We start from the raw sequence: 16,029 nt of genomic DNA on the forward strand, positions 1-16,029 counted from the left end.
TATTACAGAGTGCCCCAAAGATTAATGTGTCTTGTTTTATCACTCTGCATTCTAATAATGTACCAATGTTGGCTATTTGCCACGGTTTTTAAAAGGGTTTCGCTGAAACAAGTTTGAGAAGGATTTGGACACATTGCTTTCCCTTCATTTTTCTACTGACAAATCCCAGGAAGTACACTTACAGAAAACCCTCTCTTTTCTTCAGAACAAGGCTGGTGCATAATTCTTGAAAGCCAATTGAGTTGATATAGAGCCTCAATTCAGAAATTGGACAGTTTTATCTAAATGAGGGATATGTGCAGAAAATTTTCTCTACATATTTTTTTGGTCAGTCTTGAAAAATATCAACTTATATCCATGACATTTGCATTTCCCCATCCACTTACCTATGCATGTTTCTTTCCTTCCTGGTATCTTTAACTGGCTTCTTCCAGCCTCACGAGCTTCTCATCCTCTGATTTCAGAGGCACACAAGGTTCAATAAATTCACTAATATTTTTCCATAGCACAAAATTATTTTTTATTGAAAAATGACAGCCCGTTGCTAGCTAATTCCACTGAAGACAAGAAAACCATATATTTATTTAAACTGCACCAACAATTTTCCTTTTCTTGGATGTACTGTTTAATACTAAATCCTATCGTGACAGAAATGAACTCTTTCTTTTTTACCTCTCAACCTGGTAATTATTTGTGACTTGCCCAACACTGTCAACAACAATGTCATCTGCCCAGGATTTAAAACTTAAAAGCATGGAGTGACTTTTGTCCCCTCTTTCTTTTCTGCTTTCCTCAGACCGCAGGAGAACTAAATAAAGCCACCTCCACTTGCATTCCCCTCACGCATTTCCTATTATCTGTTGATCCCATTGAAAATGCCTGTTCCTAAGTTTTCCTACTGAAGACCTCATGTGGGCTCCACTCTAGTCCTCGTCTCCATAGTCTCCTTTCCACCTTCCTGCAAGTCCTTCAGAGATGAACTTTCCAGCTAAATGAGTTATCAGGGAACCCAATTTGCTTTTTCTTTATTGAACATTAAGACTGCCCCCAGCTCTAGAGCTCTGTTCCTCACTTTCTGTTGCAGCACTCTTCTAACTGGCCTTCTGGCTCCTCTTGAACTCCTCCACTCTAGCATTCACATGCATCTCAAGTGATCCTCATGGAGCCTGACTTCCGTCACCGCCCTCCACCACTTAAGGTCCCACTCCCTACAGGATACATTTCAAGTTCTTCTGTGTGGCATTCAGACCCCACCATGTTCTGACTTGCACTTCCTTTCCAGTCCTCTCTAAACTTGCGACCCTCCCTTCCTGTCCCGCTTTGCACCCCACACTGCAGATATGATGAGCTACCTACTGACCACTCAGGCATGTTCACACTTTTCCATTTTCCAGCTGAGCACTCTACCTAGAATGGCAGTCCCTATTCTGTCCACCTGGCCAATGTAAACTCATCTTTCAAGGCACTGTGCAAATTTCATTGCTTCTTTGAAATCTTTCATAACTAACTTCCTTCTTTGAAGCCCAGACCTGTAACACCTTAATTCAATAATTGATGCCTTAAAAGCCATCAATGCAGGAGAAATTGCACATTGCCTCCCTTAGTCTCTATGCACTTTCTCTCAAATCTCTCATGTTAGAGAGATTGAAAACCTAGAAATTACACTTAGATGCCTCAGCAGCCAAGGCTCTGGATATAAAAGAGTTCGCACCACCTACACTACCTTCTATGAGAAATCAGAAGCCAGGTGCTTTTCTTCTTTTTCCTTTCCTTCCTTCCTTCCTTTCTTCTCTCTCTCTTTTTTTTTTTTTTTTCTTTTTTCATGCTTTGCTTCTAGCAAGCAGGACATGGGATATGAGTGTTCAGAGGCAACAGCCAGCCTCTGCACTGCACCATCTGGATTCCATCCTCAAGGGTAACTGGAGATGGTTGCAGCAGTGGCTGCAGCAGCCTGCTGCCTCTGCTCTGCAGCTTCATCAAATGAGCCTGGATTCAATCGTCCAGTGGTGAACTCCTGATTTTGGCACTTCCACCTTCCCAGTGGTTTTGTAAATACCCATTTCCCTGTATTATGTTTCTTTGTGTGGAATGATGTATTTCCTACTTTGAAACCTGATACAGTTTGCCTGCCAAATTTTAACCCTCTGAAAATAGAAATAAGGTGGCTTTCTTTTCATATTCTTGGGCTGTACCATAGAGCTGCCTCTCACCTAAGAAATGATTGATTCACTAGATAAGCCAATAATGAATCCAAATTACATATTACACTGAACATAGCACCCTGATATACAATCTCCCCTTTCAATGCTCTCCTTCCTTACCTGGCCAACCTTGTCTCTTCCTGTGCTTCAGTCTAATAATTCTAGTTGTTGTATTCTACAAAGGTGTCTTGCCCCTTCCTCTATCTTTCTGTTCTGATGGCTGCCCCTGTCTGCAGTATCTTCTTTCTTCCTGGCCAACTCATATTTACCACTTCTGGCAAGAAAAAGCTTAGATATCACTCTCCATAATAAATACTCTTCTGCTGATGCCCAGTGATTTAAAGAAAGTATGCTTCTGGTGCTTTCTGGAATGGTTTACCTCTATCAGTTAGGAATAGTTTTGGCTTCAAGTAAAAAAAAAAAAACAATACAATTATAATGACTTAAATAAGGCTTCATTTTAAGTTTTGTTTTATAATAGGAAATCTGGAGGTGAGTGGCTGCTGGCTTTGGTTTAGTAATTTAAGAATGTTTGGGACAGCTTCATGTGATTCTCTTGACTTTTATTTCATGGATGCAAATTATACCCAAAGATCCAGGCATCATGCCTGCATTCAAGGCAGACACATGAAAGAGGAGAGGTAGAGCCAGCCCTGCCTGTGCCTTTTATCAGAAGAACAAAAGCATTCCTAGAAACCACTTAGCACACTTCTACTTCTATCTCATTTATGAGGACTGGGTCAGATGGCCATCCCTCATAGCAAGAGAGTACAGGAAAGCAAGTTGTCAGCTCTGGGATTGAAAGAACAGAGGTGGGAACGGCTGTTGGGTTAGTTACTCCAAAGTGACTGTGTTATTTTCTATATCATCTAATACCATCACTATTCTTTGGGAATTTTTCCACAGTCTCCAGAGGTGCTTACCACTGTGCTGAGTACTTGAGGATAAAGATTGCATGTTATATAGATAACAGAGAACTGAGGTAAAGAAAACCCCACCATTGTCTAGCATGGAGTAGACTAGACGAAAACATCTAGAGATGTAAACATACTGACAAGATTGTCTTACACAAATGCAAGAAAATGAGTAAAAGGGTGTGAATAGCATTCAGAGACATTTTACCATTCTCAGTTGAGGGTCATTGGCCTCTTTCAACATGATCAGTTTAATAGCATTTGCTTCCTGTGTTTATTTAATATGCTAAGGTCACTTCTTAATTATAATTTTTAGGAAATGGCATATCTTTGTGGATAGCTGGTATGTTCAACATCAGTTTTTTATGTTTATAAACTTTGTCTTGAGTTTGAACATGTTGTGAAGAGTAATGAAATGTTGGTTCCATACAATAGTTATTTAAATGAAAGAGAAAGTGTAGTTTGAAAGATTTGGGCCATCATTTGTGACTAGAACATGAATGTCCCAGACCTGAAATATTTAGTTAGGAAGAGATGAAGAGTATCTTATCCCAAACAGACTTTCCTTAAAGTCAGGATCAACCATAAGATGCTCAAATGACATTTTCATTATAAATTTCTCCTCCTGCCACTCCTCCAGTACTTTCACCATGAAATTATGTTAATATGAATCTTGAGGCAGGGCTGAGGGAAGTGCCAAGAACAAGGAATCCCGAAAGCACACCTTGAAGAGGAATAAGATTGCCTTTATGAATGGAGGGTGGCTAAGCAGTGTTGAAAAGGGAAGGGAGAAAAGGCTTTTGGTGGATTCCGTGCTATGACTCTCAGGCCTCTTTTTAAGCACAATCTCATGGATTCTCTATATCTCTTTTCCCGTTTCTCCCCCTAAAAGGAGAAAACATGATCAACTTAAGAGACACAAGTAGTGAAGCGCGAGGGTTAGAACACAGGTACCCTCACCTCTGGTGCTATGTAACAAACTGCACGAGCAAAGGGAAACTCAGCCTACACTTCCCTACCACGGGATCCAGATATTCCAGTCTTACGTGTGTGTGAGCGTCATCATTTCTGATCAAATTCTAATCCCATCCATGGGCTCCATTTTCCAGCTGGGGAGTGTTTGAGAGGGGTAGGGAGAGAAACAACTGTCTAAGAAGGTTACACATACCTCAGTTTCGGAAAGAAACCTCGCTCAGGTGCGTCACTCTTAAGCTGTGAGCCCAAGACCGAGCAACAAAGAATAACCTCGCCAGAAACCCGGGTCCGCAGCGCAGGGCGAGCTTCGCGGTCCCGCCGCCAGGGGGAGCGCGTGTTTGCCTCCCCGGCTCCCGGCGGCGGGCGGGGGCGGACTGCTGCGGCCAGGGCGTCCGTGTTCCCTTGAGTCACGCGGGTCGCGTTCGAGGTTATGGGCGACAAGTATGCCCAGCTGCGACGGGCACAGCTGCATCTGGATTTCATACATGCCAACTCGTGAGTGCCCAGGTGGGGTGGGAGTGGGAAGGGTCTCTGCTCCATGGAGAAAGGTTTTGTCCACCCTCTAACGAAGTAAGCAATTAAAGAACAAATGGTAAAGCAACCACCAGGGGCCGGAAAAAGAGAGGGATGAATAGGAAGAGCACACCGGATTTTTAGGGCAGTTAAACTACCCCGAACGGTGGGCACATGTCATTGTACATTTGTCCAAACCTATAGAAGGTACAAGAGTGAACCCCAATGTGAGCTACAGACTGAGTGGTGGTGATGTGTCAGTGTAGGTGCAGCATTTTAACAAATGTTACCACTCTGGTGGGGGATTATTATTATTATTATTATTATTATTATTATTGAAACAATTTATTGTACATATCTGTGGGGTACAGTGTTGAACATTGGTGGGGATGTTGATAGTGGGAAGGCTGTGCATATGTGGGGGGCAGAAGATACATGGCAAATTTTTGTACCTTGCTCTCGATTGTGCTGTGAACCTAAAAGTGTTCTGAAAAATAAAATCTTAAAAACACACAGACATCACACAAAAAACACAAATGAACTTGGTATCGTCGATTTATGAAATTATTTATATATGCATTTATTCGGGTTGTGCATGCTTTTTAAAAACAATGAAAAAGTGATAAAGATATATATTGGGCCAGACTGAATTTTTTTGGTACTCTTCAATTAAAACCAATTGGTAGGAAGGCCCCACGTTTATCCATTTAACAAAAGTATAGAATTGTTAGTCAACAGAGCCTAATTCTTTAAATCTTGCCTACCTTTACTCTGCCCAACACACTGACAATTTAAATATTAAAGTCGCTCTTTTAACAGAGTAATTTTCATTTATTGATTTCAACCTCTATGGCTTTCTTAGTCTTTCTAAAACTGTAACCTTTCTGAAGATAGGAATCTCACTTTTAGTTGTTATTTGGCCACTTTTTCTTCTCTGCCATGCCCAGGTCCCCTTTAGGGCCACTCATTAGGCGTAATTTCAGATACTGAGATTGAGAGGCAGATGACAGAGGTTTTCTGTCTCTTCTGTCATTTCCAGTACAGCAAAGTAGAGCAGAGCAGTGAATGCTGTGTAATTCACAGTGGTAGGTCAGGTTGTTTTGGAATCTTTTAGTAATTTGAATTTGCTAAGAGTACTGACAGATATAAAGTGTGTTCCAAATTGAAACCACAGAAATGGAAGTGTAAAGAAAGCCAGGGAAGTCCGGCCTTACTGCACCGGACAAACTGTGTAATTTTGAGGTAGCAGAGCAAAACAGGCAGCATTCAGCAGATGTTTAGTTTCTACCTTTCTATGGAAAATGATGTCAAGCTGCAAAGGGTGGAGCAAATGGTTAAAGGTAACTGAGGTAGAGGACACATGAGGAAATAACAGTGTTGAATGAGTGGGAGGAAAATTATAAGTCCAGTGCTGCAATTTTATCTTGGAGTAGTTCCTTAGCCTCAGTTTTGTGTAGTTTCTGTAGCTAATGCTTCCCAACCTCCCCCTTCCCCCCAGTCACCCTGGGGTACCCACTTTCCCAGCCACATTTTCAATTGGTGGTATAGTAACTTAATAACAGAAGTGACAGCAGCATAAAGCAACAACAAAATCAGATACAAATTGACAGCTTCTCAGTTCCCTCTGGTAGGTTTTTATTTGAGACTTCTCTCCCTAAAAACCTGAGTGATTTTTTTATTACTCCCTTTGCTTCACCCCCACATGCAATCCATCATCAAGTGCATGCTTTCTCTAAATACATCTCAAATGAACCCATTTTTCTCCATCTCCACTGCCGTTGACTTTAGTCCAGACCACCACTGTCTGTCTTCTTGACTGTTCCATGTAGCCTCTTAACTGGGTTCTCTGCTTCCCATTCTGGCTCCTCTTTGGTATGTTTTTCTGAAAAGCTGCTTAGAGTGGGCTTTTTAAAAAGTAAACCAGATGTATCACTCTTCTTAAAACACTAGTGGTTTCCAGGAGCATGTAGGTCAGGTGAGCTCCTCTCCTTGGGGTAGGAAACCCTACGTGATCCGGCCATCCCTCATTTCAGCCTGGGCTCCCCATTCCGCTGTCAGCTGAGCACCCTGGTCTCCTTAGTGCTCTTCTGCTTTGGGTCTTTGCCTCTCCTGCTCTTGCTAGAAAGTTTCCACCCTGCTCTGCAAGAGACTGCGTCTTATTATCTTTCAGGGCTCAGGTTAAATGTCTGCTACTGAGAGAGGCTTTCCCTGAGCACCTTGCTTCTCCTCAGCAGTTGCTCTTTCCCACCACTGCTGTGAGGACAGCACCGGATCACAATCTGTAGTAGCTTCGTTATGTGTTTGTTCCCTTGTGTGTTTTCCATGTGCCTTAACAGCTTGTGCTCCAAGACAGCAAAAACCCTGTCTGGATATGTTGCTTCACGGTTCTCTTGAATGAATTAATTCAGAAACTCATATGGCATTTTTTGGTCAGAATTATTGCAATTACTTTCCCCCAAAATTGTTTATATATTAAAATTTTGTGCATTGAATCATGTATTTTAAACTCAATAAAAGTGCTTGTGGTTTATAGTGCTGATTTTGTAAAGCATATCACTTACACTTCTCTTTTACACTATTTTTGATTTTGTACTAGCTTTCCTGTGAGTGAAGAATATCTTTTTTGTAACAGTAGCATTTTAATAGTTTTTTTTAAATTACAAACTTTAAACCTGACTTGATGTGAGACCTTTCATCACCATCTGTGTTTGAGTTTAAAATTATAAAAAATGGAGATGTGTGTGTGTGTGTGTGTATGTATATGTATGTATGTCTGTTTGTGTGTGTGTGTATATTTTTGAGGGGGGAGGAGGAATAAGTTTTAAGCCAAAGTGTTGTCCTGTGACCTGAGGTATTTGGAGATTCTGAGATATTGCAGATGATGCTTTGTCTGTTACAAATGAGCAGATGTTTTTTGATAAGTGGGTCTCTCTTTGTCACTAAATATAAACAGAAAATTACATATTGAATCTTCTCTTACTGTTGTGATAAGGTTGCTCAGTTAAAACAAATCATGAAACCCTGAAGGCAGCCTGAGTTCACCCCCAGATAACAATTTAGCTTTCAAAGTGTAGTAAATAGTGAAGGTTGTCTAGAGCGCTCTGTTACCAAAGACCTGACATTCAGGTGTACAGGAGAAAGTGACCCAGGCAATCCATGATGTTACTTAGGAGCAGGCTTTTCAGAGATGGAGAGATTCCACAGAAAAATACAGATTGGTGGGGCAAATAGGAGCCCCTGCCAATTCCTGTGTCTGCAGATGGAGCCTTATGGGCTTTTAGTAGACAAGGATTTTAATCAATATTCTTCAGAAATAATTTGGCCTTAAATATTACAATTTTAATGAAAAATTTTCTTGAAAAAAACACTCATATAAATGCTTATAAAACAAGCTTAAAAGGTCAAGTTTGCTTTAAGAATAGTAAGGTCTTTAAAGTCTTTATTTTGTTAGGAATGGACATTTTGGCTAACGTGTTCTTACGCCTGGCTTTGCAGTGGAAAAAATCTACTTGAGAATCTTCACCATGCTGAGAAAGTTGTTTCTAGAATAATTTCTTTTTTTTTTTTTCCTTTTTTTGTCTTTTTTCGTGTCCGGCAATGGACGGCAACCCTCAGTGTCGCGCCCGTACCGGACCGGGACCGGCAACGGGATCGCAACCCTCGGTGCCGCGCCCGCCCCTCGCTCAGCCAGTGAGCGGGAACCGGTCTGTATGTAGGATCCGAACCCTCGGCGGGAGTGCCACCGCACTCCCAAGTGGCACACTGCAGCAGTGCGCCACCGGGCCAGCCCTAGAATAATTTCTTAATTGATTACCTAGAACTGGAGAACGTTTGTCTGCAAGTGTCTTGAAACTTTGACACTGATTCCATGCCTGGTTTAACGTTTTGTTTTCCCTTCATTTCTTCTTCAGTACCACCCACAGTTTCCTTTTTGGAGCACTGGCTGAATTGCTGGACAATGCAAGGTAAAGTTTACAAACTGTGGACAAAGGTTATGGAGGGAATTTCATGACATATATCTAGTCTAGTTATATTTGAAGATAAAAAGTTAATGTCATTTTTTCTATCTGGAATATTTGTGACTTGATCTCCTATAAAATCAAAGTATTACAGTAAAAAACAGGTGAGAGAAGGAATTATTTGTGTTTATGGTCACACTTGAAGTGCAGGTAAATTTGATTTCTGCTTTTGTGCTAATAACCATATTCATTTGGATGTTCTTTGAGTTATATATCAATATACACTTTTTCTTGAGAATTTGTTTGGGCATTTATTGCGGGCTGCACTGAAGTGAATTCTACAGTTAAAACAGCTAACTGTTGTTGATCTGTTACTATGTGTCAGATATGCATAAGCATTTTGTATATGGGTATTAATTCATTCATCTTTATGAAAACACTCTGAGGAGGGTAATTATTGTCTCAATTCTACGTAAGCGTAAATCGATGCACAGGGAGGTTAGATGATTTTTTCAAGGTCGCACAGTTAATATTTGGCAAATTCCAATTCAAATTTGTGCTGTCTGGCTACAGAACCCTACTACCCAATTTTACTATCTCTGACGAATGTATTGATATTTGAGAAACCTCTTTAACAATGTGAGTTTCACTCAATAGTATATTTGTAGGGGCTCTCGAGGGACTCAATTTTTTAGCTAAATTGAATATTGCATTTGACTTGTTTTGTATTTGTGTTTCCCTATAATAGATTTTTCCACCTTTTTTACAGGAAGCAAAGTGCACCTAGGAAACTGTGCAGTTGTTAGATCATGGATCTCAGTAGGGGGACCTAAAATCCTTGCCACTGGCTGATAACTATATTTCATCCCTTTACGTTTATCCCCATTTTTGGCTTTAGAAGGTAAAATGAGAGTGTGACCACAGAGTGTAGGCAGTTAACCAGCCATCCAGAAACTCCTGCCCAGCACTGGGCCTAACACTAAGCAAAAAGTCCCTATCACCTACTTTTGTGAAACCTTTTTGTAGATTTAATGGAATCACAGAAAGGGAAGGAAGAGGAGGAAAAGGATAAGGTTGGTTGTCCAGGAGCTGACAGGGAGGGGCCAAGACCAGTGAGCACTACTGGTGAATCTCTGCAGGAGCTTGGGATGCTGCTGGTGCTTCTGCTGAGAGCTCTGAAGCAAGGCTGCCCCTGCATCCATTGGTCCTGCCTCCTACTGAATGGTTCACTTTCAGCAGCTTGACATCTAACTCTGAAAGAGCACATTTGTCTATTTTGCCAACTGTCTTTTCTCCTCCGAAACTGTTTCATTCATTCATTCATTCAACAAAAGAAGGCAGGTAAAATCAGAATGCAGAAGAAATAGAACGATGGGAACAGTTTATGGAGTAGAGGGTGATTGGGTGATTGGGAAAGAAAGACTGACTTCCAGCTCAGGGCAGTGAGAGAAATGTGGTCAATAAAGCGATTCTTAGGGCAGCACTTGTAGCTGGTAGCCCCTTGACCAGGCCCAGCCTGTCTCAGGTTTGTTTGGCTCATAGTGAAAGACAGCACAGTGTTTATAAAGGAAAGGAATTGTTCATAAAGTTTAAGAAACAGGAGGCCACATCAAAATATCTGGCTCCCCTGCTTTTCTTGAAAGATTAGGAGAAGCAATGACCCTGAGGCCACATTCCTCCAGGGGATGGGCTGACAGTGAGCAGCAGACGCTCTCTTGGGACCAGCCTGTGCTTTCAGCTTTGCCCCATTCCCAGTGGTCCCTGGGATAGTCTGAAGCCTGCGGGTCCTCTGTCTTCAGTGGACTTTTGAGTTTGCCATCAATGCTTAGATGCTAGTATTTGACGTCAAACGAAGCTATTTAACAGACTTATTCAAGATGCTCAGTTGGTCTCATGAAGAAGGTCTTTATAAAGTCCCCGTGTTATTCTAAGAAATTGTTTATCATTGTATTCAAGATTTTGGTGATTTCTAGACTGGCCCGTGGCTCACTCGGGAGAGTGTGGTGCTGATAACATCAAGGCCACGGGTTCAGATCCCTGTATAGGGCCAGCCTGTGGCTCACTGGCTGAGCGTGGTGCTGACAACACCAAGTCAAGGGTTAAGATCCCCTNTTAGGGAATAAAATAATAACTCATATTAATAATATGTACTATTAATATGGATTATATAAGTTTTTCATAAGTGGAAACTTTTTCTTTAAAAACTTTCATTTCATTTTCCTGATGTTTAGGGATGTTGAGCATCTTCTCATATGCTTTTTAACCATTTGCATCTCTTTGGAGAGGTGTCTGTTCAGTTCTTTTGCCAATGTTAACAATCAAGTAATTTGGGTTTTTTTTGCTATTGAGTTGTAGGAGTTTCTTACATATTTTGTACATTAACCTTTATCAGATGTATGGTTTGCGAGTATTTTCTCCCATTCTGTAGGTTGTCTTTTCACTTTGTCAGCTGTGTCCTTTGCTGTTCAGAGGCTTTTTGGTTTGATATAGTCCCACTTGTCTATTTGTGCTTTTGTTACCTGTGCTTTTGTTGTCACAAAGTGATGGCCTTTTATTCATCCCTGGTATTAGTCATTTGTGTCCTCTCTCTCTCTTTTTCTCTATCTCTGTCAGCCTTGCTGATCCTTTATCATTTTTTTAGTTTTTTTGAAGAACTGACTTTTAGTTTCTTTGCCCCTCTGTATTTAATGTTTGTTTTATGTTTATAAGTTTCTCCATTTATTTTTATTTCTTTCCTTCTGCTTTTTTAAGGTGTAATGTGCTGGATTTGTTGTTTGTTTTCTAACTTAATAGACGCTTAGTTCATCTTCTTTTCTAATATATGTAGTTAAGGCTATAGATTTTCTTTTCATCATGGCTTCAGTTATGCTCCCTAAGTTTTGATATGTAAGATTTTTGTAATTATTTGTTCAAAATATTTTCTAATTTTCATTACAATTTTTTGAGTCACAATTTCTTATTTATTTAAAATGTATTTGCAGGTAAATAGGGAGAATAATTTCTGGTGTTGTAGGCTGAATAGAGCTAATAACACTTACACTGTATATTTCTAAATAGCTATAATAGAGGCTCTTGACTGTAATCACCACAAAGAAAAGATACAATGTTCAGGGAATGGATATGCTATCTACCCTAATTGAATCATTATACAATTTATCTATTTATTCAAACAACACACTGTACCCCCAAAACATGTACAATTAAATTTTAAAATAAAATAAAATTTAAAAATTGTAAAAAAAAACCCTTCCATTTCAGTACAGTGGCATTTATTGAGCACCTATTGTATACATGGTAATTTGTACAATGCGTAATTGTGTAATGGAGATATTGAAACTTATGTGCCATGGGATCATGGTAAGGATTTGGAGAGAATTTCTCAAAATATTTCATTCAGTGCTTACTTGACACTCAGGAAATGCCCACGAAATGGCAGTGATAACTCCAGAATTTCTATATAAGAAGTAACAGCTGGCTAGAGGAAGGAGGGACTAACGTCTAGGCTTGCAGAACAAGTACAGTATACCTACGCAGATTTTTGGGGGGAAGTTTTGGGTTTGGGACCGAGGAAAATTTGTGGAGAGATCAAGCTTCCCCGTCAAAGTCGCACTAGTGTTTGTTATTGTACCAGGCTTCCTTGTAGACTCCGCCTTCCCTTAACATACCTTCTTCCTCATCAGCTAAGACCTCATGCCTCATTGTCTTCCTCCTTTTTCTCACACCCGTGATATTGAAGCCAGGATCTTCTGGCTCTTTCTCCTTTCCTTTTTACATTTTTACTTCTAAAAATAAATTTTTTATGTAAGTTAAATTTAATATAAAATAATTTTTAAAAATACAAAAATAATATCTGTGAATTTTAGAAAACCAAGAAAGTCAGAAAAAAAAAAAAAAACTCTCTGGCAAGCTCATCACATAGAGCAGGGGTCAGCATACTTTCCTATAAAAGACCGAATAGTAATTATTTTCATCTCTGTGGGTCTTGTGGTATCTGTTGAAACTGCTCAACTCAGCCATTGTAGAATTAAAACAACCGTAGGCAATATGTAAATGAATGGGCATGATTGTGTTCCAATAAAACTTTATTTACAAAACAGTTGGTGGGCCAGGTTTGGTCCATGGGTCATAGTTTGCCAGCCTCTGACCTAGAGAAAACCCCTGTTAATATTTTGACTTCTTCCCTTTCATATATGGACACATATATCATGTATGTTATTAAAAATATAATATAGTACATATTACCTAAAAATTTACTTTTTCTGTTCATTTTTTTAAGACTAAAATGTATCATGAAAGTCATTCTATTACTTCTGGATTATTCTCCAGCCACTCAAAAAAAATTCATATTAATTTTTGTGAAATTTTTGTGTAACTATTATTTAAATCCATCTCTTTTTTTAAATTTCTGAGTTTCAGGCTTTGTAATATTCTCAAATTATGACTGATTATAGGTCTTAGTATTTAAATGTGCAGTGAAATATTTTAGTAACTTATTTCAAAGCAATTTCGGTGGGTTTTTGTATTGTTTGATATTTGACAATAGGTTATATACCTCACATAAGCAATTCAGATTAATGCAATTTTTAAAAACAGTTTTGTACTGAAGCAATGATATTTTTATATTGTTTCCAGAGATTCAGGGGCTGCAAGACTTGATGTGTTTTCAGGTGAGCAGATTTTCTTTCTTCTATTAGAAAAGCCTGTCGTTATTTTGCCTTTATTTTTTTTTCATGAAATCAAACCACATTCTTTAGATTTTTAATGTAATATAAGTGCTTTGTGAGTACAGTGACCCTATGGGGAGCCAGGGTGAGAGAAGTATACTCTGAGAGTCAAATTGTTCACTTGTTAGAGAATCCATTTACAAAATAGGTCTTCTAGAGTTTTGTGAAAGCATCGGAATGATTCGAGCAGTCAATTTGTCTGCCATGAGAAAGAATTTTATTTTAAAAAGCATAGTAACTCAATGGTTATTCATAATTAAGAGTGCCTCATTCCTAACTTATCACAATTTTAAAATGTGTAAGTGAATGTGCAGTATGAATGTTTGAGGGCTATAAAATTTAATCCAAATATGTTTTCTTCATGGACTTCAGCTGTCGTCACAAAGAATTTATTACACTTATTAGTTAATCTCGTTAGAATATGATGGCAATGAAATTAGGTTCTGTGATCCAGCCCCATAGTTGACACTCCCTAGAGAAACGCACAGGGTGATAACATGCTTCCCTACTCCAGTTCCATCAGCTGTCCTGTAATGTTGGCTATCGGTCATAGGTGAGAGGATGTGTTCCATGATGTAAATCCATAACTGTATTCAACAAGCAGCTCAGTTCAGTTCACTTTTCTGAGTGTTTAAGATCCTGAGCCACATGAGTGCTTTGGGTTCATGGGGGAGGTTGACATGGACATCTCAAGATATCCGAGGAACAGTACATGACACTCTTCTTCCTCTTCTACTTTCCAGGCTCGGGAAAGCTTGAGAAATAAATGAGAATCAGCCTTTGTTACTGAAAAATGTTAGGTTGGANTTTTCATCATGGCTTCAGTTATGCTCCCTAAGTTTTGATATGTAAGATTTTTGTAATTATTCGTTCAAAATATTTTCTAATTTTCATTACAATTTTTTGAGTCACAATTTCTTATTTATTTAAAAATGTATTTGCAGGTAAATAGGGAGAATAATTTCTGGTGTTGTAGGCTGAATAGAGCTAACAACACTTACACTGTATATTTCTAAATAGCTAGAATAGAGGCTCTTGACTGTAATCACCACAAAGAAAAGATACAATGTTCAGGGGATGGATATGCTATCTACCCTAATTGAATCATTATACAATTTATCAATTATTCAAACAACACACTGTACCCCCAAAACATGTACAATTAAATTTTAAAATAAAATAAAATTTAAAAATTGTAAAAAAAACCCTTCCATTTCAGTACAGTGGCATTTATTGAGCACCTATTGTATACATGTTAATTTGTACAATGCATAATTATGTAATGGAGATATTGAAACTTATGTGCCATGGGATCATGGTAAGGATTTGGAGAGAATTTCTCAAAATATTTCATTCAGTGCTTACTTGACACTCAGGAAATGCCCACGAAATGGCAGTGATAACTCCAGAATTTCTATGTAAGAAGTAACAGCTGGCTAGAGGAAGGAGGGACTAACGTCTAGGCTTGCAGAACAAGTACAGTATACCTACGCAGACTTTTGGGGGGAAGTTTTGGGTTTGGGACCGAGGAAAATTTGCGGAGAGATCAAGCTTCCCCGTCAAAGTCGCACTAGTGTTTGTTATTGTACCAGGCTTCCTTGTAGACTCCCCCTTCCCTTAACATACCTTCTTCCTCATCAGCTAAGACCTCATGCCTCATTGTCTTCCTCCTTTTTCTCACACCCGTGATATTGAAGCCAGGATCTTCTGGCTCTTTCTCCTTTCCTTTTTACATTTTTACTTCTAAAAATAAATTTTTTATGTAAGTTAAATTTAATATAAAATAATTTTTAAAAATACAAAAATAATATCTGTGAATTTTAGAAAACAAAGAAGGTCAGGAAAAAAAAAAAAAAACCTCTCTGGTAAGCTCATCACATAGAGCAGGGGTCAGCATACTTTCCTATAAAAGACCGAATAGTGATTATTTTCATCTCTGTGGGTCTTGTGGTATCTGTTGAAACTGCTCAACTCAGCCATTGTAGAATTAAAACAACCGTAGGCAATATGTAAATGAATGGGCATGATTGTGTTCCAATAAAACTTTATTTACAAAACAGTTGGTGGGCCAGGTTTGGTCCATGGGTCATAGTTTGCCAGCCTCTGACCTAGAGAAAACCCCTGTTAATATTTTGACTTCTTCCCTTTCATATATGGACACATATATCATGTATGTTATTAAAAATATAATATAGTACATATTACCTAATAATTTACTTTTCCTGTTCATTTTTTTAAGACTAAAATGTATCATGAAAGTCATTCTATTACTTCTGGATTATTCTCCAGCCACTTAAAAAAATCCATATTAATTTTTGTGAAATTTTTGTGTAACTATTATTTAATTCCATCTCTTTTTTAAAATTTCTGAGTTTCAGGCTTTGTAATATTCTCAAATTATGACTGATTATAGGTCTTAGTATTTAAATGTGCAGTGAAATATTTTAGTAACTTATTTCAAAGCAATTTCGGTGGGTTTTTGTATTGTTTGATATTTGACAATAGGTTATATACCTCACATAAGCAATTCAGATTAATGCAATTTTTAAAAACAGTTTTGTACTGAAGCAATGATATTTTTATATTGTTTCCAGAGATTCGGGGGCTGCAAGACTTGATGTGTTTTCAGGTGAGCAGATTTTCTTTCTTCTATTAGAAAAGCCTGTCGTTATTTTGCTTTTATTTTTTTTCATGAAATCAAACCACATTCTTTAGATTTTTAATGTAATATAAGTGCTTTGTG

At 38.6% G+C, this 16,029-nt stretch overlaps 1 protein-coding gene across 1 annotated transcript in view; it reads left to right on the top strand.

Moving 5' to 3' along the window:
* The first annotated feature begins 4,507 nt into the window (after positions 1-4,507).
* Positions 4,508-16,029, top strand: part of MORC1 (MORC family CW-type zinc finger 1) — a 179,151-nt gene continuing 167,629 nt past the window's right edge. Inside the window, 3 exon segments of the mRNA XM_008573016.1 lie at positions 4,508-4,585; positions 8,515-8,568; positions 13,195-13,229. Coding sequence (XP_008571238.1) covers positions 4,521-4,585; positions 8,515-8,568; positions 13,195-13,229 — 154 coding nt within the window. The 5' untranslated portion in view covers positions 4,508-4,520.

The sequence above is a fragment of the Galeopterus variegatus genome, unplaced genomic scaffold, assembly GCF_000696425.1.
Source record: "Galeopterus variegatus unplaced genomic scaffold, G_variegatus-3.0.2 Scaffold864, whole genome shotgun sequence".
Lineage (NCBI taxonomy): Eukaryota > Metazoa > Chordata > Mammalia > Dermoptera > Cynocephalidae > Galeopterus > Galeopterus variegatus.